Below are 9,731 nucleotides of genomic sequence, written 5' to 3' on the forward strand. Positions count from 1 at the left end.
AAATTACATATTGATAATAGGGTAACCTGAACAATTCAGGTTGGGACCTAGCGTGAGGCATTGACTACTGGACACAGCACCAATCTCAGGTTGAGGAAAGGGGCACTTAAAAAAAAAAAAAAAAAAAAATTTTTCCTTTTGCTTTTATACTTAATAGAGACAAGGGGCCTTTTAAAAAAAAAAAAATAAAAAAATAATAAGAATAAAATATAGAACAGGAGAATTCTTGCGATAAGGCTGCCATGGCAACCAGTCATGATGCAGAGGCGGTCAGGGCGGCGCTACGCGTTCTTGGGGAGGCTGGCCGGGCGGACCTGCTTAGGCCAGGGGTTTTAGATCAGGCATGGGTGGGAATGTCACGTCCGACGAGGGCCGCGTCCAGCCGGGTTGCGGCGGCAATTGCGGCATGCGAGTCGCAGGACTCGGACGGGGATCCAGCGGACCCCGGCGACGTGGTAGGTACCCACCAAAAGCTCCGCAGCATGCATAGCCCATTGATGTTTAGTGGGGAGGCGCAAGGCACACAAGATCCACGGCCAGGGGACGCAGAAGCAGGCGGCGCACCATTAGGGGCGGCACCTCAGGGAGAGGCAGGGCTGACCCCCGACAAGGGGGAACAGGGACGCGGGGGAGTAGATTCTGAGCAGCCCCGGCCCGGCCCTAGCGGAGAGGCCGCGCCATTAGATTTGTCATTCCACAAGGATGAGGGCCACAGCTTGGGGGCCTCAGGGGCCCCAGCAAGGAAAAAAGGTAAATACGCGGGAAAGGTAAAAGGGGGGGTGGCCAGAGCCAAGACAGCCACCCGTCAGGCCAGAAGTGCACAAAACACGGTAACAGACGGGGCGGGGCCCACAGGGGCCCCCGACCCACCCTCACAAGGACAATGGGACCAGGCGGAGGCCTGGGACCTGGAGGCCAGGATCCGAGAACAGCGCAGGGCTGTTTTGGAGACAGAGGCCAGGTGGGCACAGCTGTGCAGGGAAAGAGAAGAGGAGAGCGCGCGCAGTGAAGCGGGCATAAGGGCCAATACATTTAGGGAAGAAAAACGGGCACAACCGCCAGGGGCAGCTGGGGGCACCTGGGTTTGGGTTCCGCAGGTAGAAACGAATCAGAGACAAGAGGCTGGTGCGGCCGAGGGGATAGTTGGCGCGGGGAACCCTGGTGACGCACACGGTCATGGGGACAGCAGAAACACAATGCCAGCGACGGAGGTTGGCAGAAAAAGGGCCACGCCAACTGGGCGCAGCACGGCCCAATCACGTTGGAACGAAGCACTGGAAGGGTCAGCAGCGGCCTTTTCCACCCCGGGGGAGCGCGGGAGACGCGGAATTGGTGTGCGCCATGCGGGCACGGAGGAGTCAGAAACGGCTCCGACCAAAACTAGAGGCTACGCCCAACATTCGGGCTACTGGGGAGGAGATGATTGCTTGGAACTGGATTACGAGGATGAAGGGGATGAATGGGAGGATGGTGAGATTCGGGATACGGTGAGCGCCATCCCGAGAGGGGGAGGGCGAGGGCGCAGAGGCGGCGCAACCTCTTCTTCGTTTTATGCTTTACAGGAGACGATCATAACTGATGGGCCTACGGGAGGTCGGCAAGCCGCACCGCGGGGTAGGAACCCAAGGAGAGTTCCGAGGAGCATTGGAGAGAATGCAGGAGGTAAGAAATGGTGGTCAGTATGGGGGGAGGCTGGGGGGACGCCAAAGGAGACAAGTACGAGTAGATCTATTGGCGTAGGGGAAGGTTCAGTTTTGGACACACCACCTCCTATACCAGGTCAAGGAACGGGGGATAGCACAGGAAAAGGAAGCGCTGCGCCAGTTGACACAACAGATAGCAGCAAGACGGCGGGGGCGGAAGCAGCAGCAGAAAAGGAAGGGGGAGGGCTCAAGAAACGCCTTCCATATATGGGGTTAGCTATGCCACTTGGGTCACACATATCCGAAAAAACAAAAACTAAGATATGGAAACACGAATACGTAGACGTTTTCAAACTGCTGCATAGGGATATACAGGCCAAGGAGGGCTCCAAGGAGGAGGAATGGGAATTGGCGCGCAGGCCCAGGGTCCCCATCACAATGGACAATTGGACGTCCGCCTTTTTGATATTCGCCAGTATTTACTGCGAAAAATACCCGGATAGGGCAATCGCACTTTTTAAGTACATGGACATTATCAGAAAGGCTCAAATGCATTTTGGAGGTTTTGCATGGCTCAGTTACGATGAGGAGTTTAGAGCCCGGGTGAGTGTAAATCCCGAAAAGCCCTGGGGGGATGTAGACTCAGAGCTGTGGATGCAATGGATGGCATCGGCTCAGACGGCGGCTTCCACGCATACGGCGAGCGGTTTACCAGTTCTATATAAACCCTTTCAGGCGCGCCCCGTCCCGGGGGGGGCGGGTGCAAACACAAAACATACAGGTTCAACTTCTGGGGCATGCTGGAATTTCAACAAAGGTTTTTGCTCCAGAGCGCAGTGTAGGTTTAAGCATGACTGCTCCAAGTGTGGGGGCCGTCACCCGGTTATACAATGCTTCACCCTCTCTAGCCCCGCAGAACAGTGGAGAGCGTCAAGAGGCAGGGGATCGCATGGCGCTCCTGCGCCAAAAGGGTCCTACACCAGTTAAACTGGATTTCTTGCTGCCCTGGTTGCGCATATATCCAGACACGGACAAAGCGCGAATATTAGAGTGGGGTTTTAGGGAAGGTTTTAGAGTAGGTTATCAGGGTCCTAGAGAAAGAAGGTGGGCAGACAACTTGCGGTCTGCCAGAGAACAGCCTCAGATAGTGCGCGACAAATTGGCGAAAGAGGTAGGCCTGGGTAGAATAGCCGGCCCATTTTTCGAATGGCCAAGCGACTCGCTGATGATATCTCCTTTAGGAGTGGTGCCCAAGAAAGCGCAGGGAGAGTTTCGTCTGATTCACCACCTGTCATGGCCCGAAGGCACGTCAGTTAACGATTTCATTGCACAAGAGGATTCACGGGTAGAATATGCGTCAGTAGACGATGCAGTGAAGTTAGTACTGAAGTGCGGACGAAATGCAGAATTGGGAAAATGCGACATCCAATCAGCTTTCAGACTGCTTCCTATCCACCCAGCGGATTTCGACCTGCTGGGCATGCAGCTTGATGGTGCCATATATGTGGATAGGGTTTTACCAATGGGTTGTGCGATATCCTGCGCGCTTTTTGAGACTTTCAGTACGTTTTTACAATGGGTTTTCGTACGATCAAGTGGGCATCGTTTGGTGACTCACTATTTGGACGATTTTCTATTTGTGGGAACAGCCTCCTCAGGGCAGTGCGAGCAGGCTTTAGGCAGTTTTCAGAAATTGACCCAGCAGGCAGGAGTACCTTTGGCCCCAGAGAAGACTGAAGGTCCGCTGCAGACCTTGACATTTTTGGGCATAGAATTGGATACAAGGGAGTTGGTGGCCAGATTACCTGTATCAAAGGTGAAGGAAATATTGGCTTTCCTAGCTGAGGTGCGGACACTACGTAAGATAGATTTACGGACGGCGCAAAGGCTCCTAGGATATCTCAATTTTGCGTGTAGAGTAGTGAGGGGAGGTAGGACTTTTTGTAGGCGTTTGGGGCTGGCCATGTCTGGTGCAGTGCTTCCACACCATAGAATTCGGGTATCGCTAGCCTTGCGGGAGGACATCAGAATTTGGGAGACATTTTTGAAGGATTTCAATGGGGTGCCAATGTCTTTCGGCGAGCAAGACACGGTGTGGCAGGTGCAAATTTTTTCAGATGCAGCGGGAGCAACAGGTTTCGGGCTATACTGGGATGGGAGGTGGTGTGCGGAGACATGGCCGGTAAGTTGGCTGCAACAGGGGAGAAGTATCGCATTTCTGGAATTCTTTCCTCTGCTAGTGGCACTGGCGGTGTGGGGACAGGAACTAGTCAACAGGACGGTGATATTTCAAATCGACAACATGGCTGTGGTGGAGCTAGTCAACAGACAGAGAGCGAGGGATCTTAGAGTTTTGCGCTTGTTGCGCCAGTTTATGTTGAAATGTTTATCCTTGAATGTTATATTTAAAGCGGTGCATATTCCTGGGGTTCACAACGAGATTGCAGACTCCCTATCTCGTTCACAGTGGCAGCGTTTTCGCGAACTGGCACCTGGAGCGGAACGGAGCAAGACCATGGTCCCGGCAGACATTTGGGAGTGGGGGGCATGATGATCACAGGGCTGGTGGAGATGTCATTAGCGGTGTCCACACGGAGAAGTTACAGGCTGGCATGGTTGGAGTTTCAATCTTTTGAGCCGTGTGGAGTGAATTTCTGGGCGCAGGGTTCGCAGGTTTTAGAAGCAAGGGCGTTACGTTTTGTGCTTTTTTTGATCAAGGAGGGTTTATCTCCGGCTACTATAGGGGGAAAACTAGCAGGCGTTTCTTTTTATGGGAAACTGTTTTTTGGTTTTGATCCTGCAAGGAATGATTTGTTGGGGAAAATGTTGAAAGGTTGGGGCAGGTTTAGGTCCGGCGGGAATAGACCAGCGAGAGCACCCATCACATTCGAAATATTGCTGGAACTGCTACAGGTGCTACCGGTGTGTTGCACGGACGAGTATGAAGGGGGTTTGTTTCGTTTGTGCATGGTGTGGATGTTTTTCGCGCTTTTCGAGTTTCGGAACTGTTGGGGGTGGGAAAAGAGATTGGAGTGAGAAGGAAGGAGGTGTGCTTGCATAAGGACAGGCTGGGGATATGGCTCAGAAGGTCAAAAACGGATCAGCTTGGCAAGGGCAAGTGGGTATGGCTGGAAAAAGGGGGCGTGGAAGTGGCATGCCCGGTAGTGGAATGGATCAGTTTCAAGTCAAGATGCCCCGGGGCAGGTGAGTCAGGGGTTTTCAGTCATGCATCAGGGCGGAAGATGACCAGTTATCAGCTGCTGCAAGTGATGAGAACGGCACTTGGACGGATAGGGCGGTGTTCAGGGGAATATGGTACGCATTCATTTAGGATTGGCGCGGCGACGGCGGCAGCTCATTTAGGTTGGGATTGGGCCAAGATTAAGGCAATAGGGAGATGGAAATCTAGGTGCTGTGAGAGGTATGTCAGGCCCTGAAGATAACAGGGCAGAGGGTGGGAGGGGTGTGCTGGCGCAACAATACAGCTTTTACAGTGTTTTTTCCTTGCAGGGTGTGTGGCTGGGCCGCAAGCGGACAAGATGACGACGTGGTTGGTCGGCCATTCGTTCATTCATTGGGCGGCAAAATTTGCGGAGAAGCAAGTTTACGGCAGATCATTGGGACTGCCCAGCAGACAGCATGAAGTGCTTTGGTGGGGCAAGAGTGGTATGAGATGGGGCAGTCTGCTACCATTTATCACAGGTAACTTGCCGCAGTGGGGATGCCCGGACCTTTTGTTGATCCATCTGGGCGAGAATGACTTAGTGAAGCTATCGGGGCTCACTCTGATTCAGATGATGCAGAGAGATTTGGAACTCTTGAAACAGAAACTATGTGGAACATGCTTGGTATGGACGGAATTTGTGCCAAGAAGGGCTTGGAGAGGGGCTATTAACCACGGAGCCATTGAGCGGGCTCGGAAGAAGTTAAATAGAGCCATGAGAGTTTTCTGTTGGGCACAGGGGATAAAGGTTTTAAGGCATGAGGACATAAAAGAGCAAGAGAAGGCCTTGTTTCGTGACGATGGGGTTCATTTATCCCAGATAGGGAATGCTTTCTACATAACAGAGCTGAGGATGATCTTAGAAAGTGTGTGGGGGGTGAATTTGAGCATTAGACAACAAAATTAAGAAATGATGGAAGAAGGAGTTTAAAGGGGGATGTAGAAGTGCATAGGGTAGGGATATAAGTTTTTCTTTGGGGGGGTGGGGGCAGCAAAACGCCTCATGGGTTTTGCTGGGTGGCAGGAGATGGGGGAGGGTGGAGAGCCAGATGCGGGCTTGTCCACCCTTCCAGGGGGAAAAACAAGGAGTTGAAGGATCAGAACGGGGGGGGTAGGTTTACAAGCTAGGAAGGATTGGGAGGAATAAGGGAGCGTATACGGTAGGAGAATTGAAGGGAACTATTTGAGGAAAGAATGAAGGGAAAGGAGTACAAGTTAAGGTCTGGTTAAAAGTTTGATGTGCAGTTAAAATGTTAATTGATGTTTGTGTTTAAATCCTGTCCTAAATAAATGACCTTTTACACTAAAAAGGAGTGTCACTGTATGTTTGTCCCGATGGAGGGGCCCGCGGAGAGAGAGACCCGGTCTAGTCTCTCCGCGGGCCGTTCGGGACGCAGGAAGTGGCGCAGGAGGCGCCCTATTGGTAGCCAGGTAAGTGGGGGAGGGCTTAGGACAGGGTTTAAAAGGGGGGTGGAGGGGTGGGGTCGGTCTCTGTCCGCGCCAACGGTGGGAGTTAGGCGTAGGCGTTTCTTGACCACCCACCCACCCAGCTGAGAAGAAAAGGGGTTTTGGGATGGCATATATTAGCTTCAAGGTAGAATAGGGGGGTAGGTTTGGGTTTTTAGTTGTCATTTAGGGCAGGTGAGGTAGGTTGTGTGGTGGCAGGAGATGGGGGAGGGTGGAGAGCCAGATGCGGGCTTGTCCACCCTTCCAGGGGGAAAAACAAGGAGTTGAAGGATCAGAACGGGGGGGGTAGGTTTACAAGCTAGGAAGGATTGGGAGGAATAAGGGAGCGTATACGGTAGGAGAATTGAAGGGAACTATTTGAGGAAAGAATGAAGGGAAAGGAGTACAAGTTAAGGTCTGGTTAAAAGTTTGATGTGCAGTTAAAATGTTAATTGATGTTTGTGTTTAAATCCTGTCCTAAATAAATGACCTTTTACACTAAAAAGGAGTGTCACTGTATGTTTGTCCCGAATGTTTCGTGTTGCAGCTTGTGGCATATAGTTCAGCAAGACAGAAGGCTTGTGTGCTGTCTATATATTTTTTTATTATTACTCCATAACGGAATCCCCCTTCTCTTATGATGGGAAGACACATAAGCACAGTGTGTGCATGTGGGCACGCGCTATCCCATACTGAGCTCGGAATGGTCTTGTGTGTGGGCGCGCGCTGTCCCATAGTGACCTCGGGAGTCCTAAGGTAGGTGTGTATGAGCACGCAATACCGTACTGAACAATAACGTAGTCAGCGTGTCATGGGCCTAGTACAAGGAAGGAAACGCCTTCCTCACCCCCACGCTGCTGTTTGAAGCTGAATAATAAAATATACGAATAACGCTTCAGTCCTCCCCGGTGCTACTGCAGCTGCTGCATCAGTGGAAGCTATGCCCCTGGTGCTGAGGACGGTAAGGTGTGTGCTTGGGCTGTGCCGCACGGACTTCTGGGATGAAGGGGTGTGCTTGCGCGCTTTCGCTATCCCGTAGCCGTACTGAGCGAGTGATGGTAAGATATGTAGATGCGCTGTCCTGTACTGAACTCAGAGATCGCACGGGCAAAACGCGCTATCCCGTACTGAGCTCCGGGATGGTAAGACGGTGCTGAAGTGGAGGTCGATAAGTTGGCTGAAGGCTGCATTACATCTTCGCTGATGACTGATTCCTTCGTGATGTATGCCACTACGCGAGATGTGCGGTTTTCAGAAGGGACGCTTTAGGATAGCGCACGCTAAAAAATAAAGATTCACTTGATTTGCCTACCAACAGCAACGCCATCAGAGATTTTGAATTATTCACATTGTTCGTCAGAAAAACAAAAACGCTTCTCACGGAAAAGATATGCAGTGCAAGTATTTCACATAGTTCGACAGTACGATTCTCTATATTTTCACAGGCAGTGCTACAAACCGATATTAATATTCCATCTATTTGCTGCATCTGCCATAGCCGAACCAACAGCCTGATTTCCCTGTGTATGGCACACCTTCCTAGTTGGCCCTCTTAGGAGAACAATAGAAAAGTACACACATAAGATGAAATACATAGCAACGTAAAGAAGATACGCCAGGTGTATGTCTACCTGTGAAAGAAACCCCAAGTGGGAGCATAGAATGATTCTGTGCTCTAACTTGGGGTTTCTTTTGGGGTCAGAAAATGCCATGCCGTGGAACGCCGCACTAGCTAGCTTTGTCCCTTAGTTTATAGTCACCTCGGTGGAACACAGTTCGCTACCTGTTTAAAAAGCCATTAGGAGGAAATAAATTAATGTGTTTACATTTCTGATTTACACATCAAATACAGTAAATATTTCAGAATGTCGCTCTGTTTGATAGCCTGTACTTGAGCTCTGAAAAAGATCGTAGCATCACTCATTGGACGGCCTGCCTGAACCTTGTGTCCATGCACTTTTGAGCGTTTTAACAGCTGCTAGTTCACCGTATATCACATCTCACTTACTTAAAGAAACACAAACAGGCTGCCAACTGCTAATCTAATGACAAACTTTTATACCGCCTGTTTTATTTCCACACATTTGGCAGCGCTGATGAAATGCTGAGCTTTGGCGCTGTACCTCATATCTGCTGAAGCTGGAGGTCTTCGAGCGGGACTTCTTGCGCAGGTAGACCGAGAAAAACCTGCGCACGGTGAATTTTCTCATGTTCATCTCCATGGTTCCGAGGCTGCGCCGGGATGGGGTTGAGTTCTCTTGCCCCCGGCTCCTTACGCCTACTGTAGAGCGTGCTGCCCCGGCAGCCAGAGGAGCGGCATCCCGCGCTGGAAGTCCATCAGGAGCAGCTGCGCGAGGTGACCCGGTGGCACGCGGCCGGATCCATCCGCGTCCCTTATAGGGCTGTCAGTGGCAGCCGTAGCTGGAGCTCGTTCTCCCCCTGTCCCGCTTTCACTGTTTACATTTCAGAGCCGCTAGCCGCGCTCCCTCGGGTCCTGGCTGTGCGGCCAATCAGCGCCGGCTCTCCTTGCGTGATCAGCAACCTCGCGCGGATGACAGCTCGCGCAAAAGCAGGTGTGAGAAGACAGGTGGATGTCTCTGGACTGTCCCCGCTCTTTCTCCCAGCCACGGAAGGATCTGAGATAAGATGTCATAGCCTATGTATAGTACTATCGATCCATCCCTGACGTTGTCGGAGCACCAGGTGTGGGATAGAAGGTGTTCCCGTCCCTTCGCGGAACAGCAGGTGTGGGGATAAAAGGTGGCTCTCAGTACGCTTTTACTCCTGCTGAGAAGCAGGTCTCGGATAAAAGGTGGGTGTTTCTGTATTACCCCCACGCACACCACTTCTGGCTATTCCGAACAACATATATGGATTAAAACATGAGCATTAAACTATCCGCGCTCTCTCCGGTTTTCACTGAATCAGAGGGCATGGGATGCGAGGACTTTACCTTCCCAATGCTTCCAGGCATATCGATTTGATGCCTCAGCTGTGCTCCCCAGCTTACGTTTTCAAGAGCTCCCTCTCCCGGGACAGAGGATCTCGTCTGCTCAGAGATGGTATCAGCACGGTCATTTTATCCCCTCACTAAAAGCTTTCATCTTCCCCTTGGGTCTGGATTCCTAATTCAGTGGCTCTGCAATCGCTTCAACTGAGGCACAGTACAGAGACAGATTTTAAGTGGGCGTGCATGGTGACAAAACGTTTCTGCAGTGTTCTTGTAAACTAAGCGCAAAGTGTCGCCGTCCTTACGATAAGTGTTTCAAAGACGTTTAATTTAAATAGGGAATAACTCCCTATCTGCGTACGAGAGATATTTTGCCACTTGGCGTGGCCGTCTTCGGATGCGAGAACAATGCGAAACTCAGTTACAGTTTCGAGCTCGGCGTCTGTCTGTGCCTCGCCCTTAGGTTTCG

The 9,731-nt window shown here is 51.4% G+C and overlaps 1 protein-coding gene across 1 annotated transcript in view; it reads right to left on the reverse strand.

Moving 5' to 3' along the window:
• The window catches only part of RPS6KA2 (ribosomal protein S6 kinase A2), a 1,517,835-nt gene extending 1,508,367 nt beyond the window's left edge, over positions 1 to 9,468 (reverse strand). The window contains exon 1 of the mRNA XM_069234488.1: positions 8,436 to 9,468. Within this exon, the coding sequence (XP_069090589.1) occupies positions 8,436 to 8,534 (99 nt within the window). The 5' untranslated portion in view covers positions 8,535 to 9,468. The remainder of the gene's footprint in view (positions 1 to 8,435) is intronic.
• Positions 9,469 to 9,731: the final 263 nt, after the last annotated feature.

Source organism: Pleurodeles waltl, chromosome 5 (genome assembly GCF_031143425.1).
Source record: "Pleurodeles waltl isolate 20211129_DDA chromosome 5, aPleWal1.hap1.20221129, whole genome shotgun sequence".
In the NCBI taxonomy this organism is placed as follows: Eukaryota; Metazoa; Chordata; class Amphibia; order Caudata; family Salamandridae; genus Pleurodeles; species Pleurodeles waltl.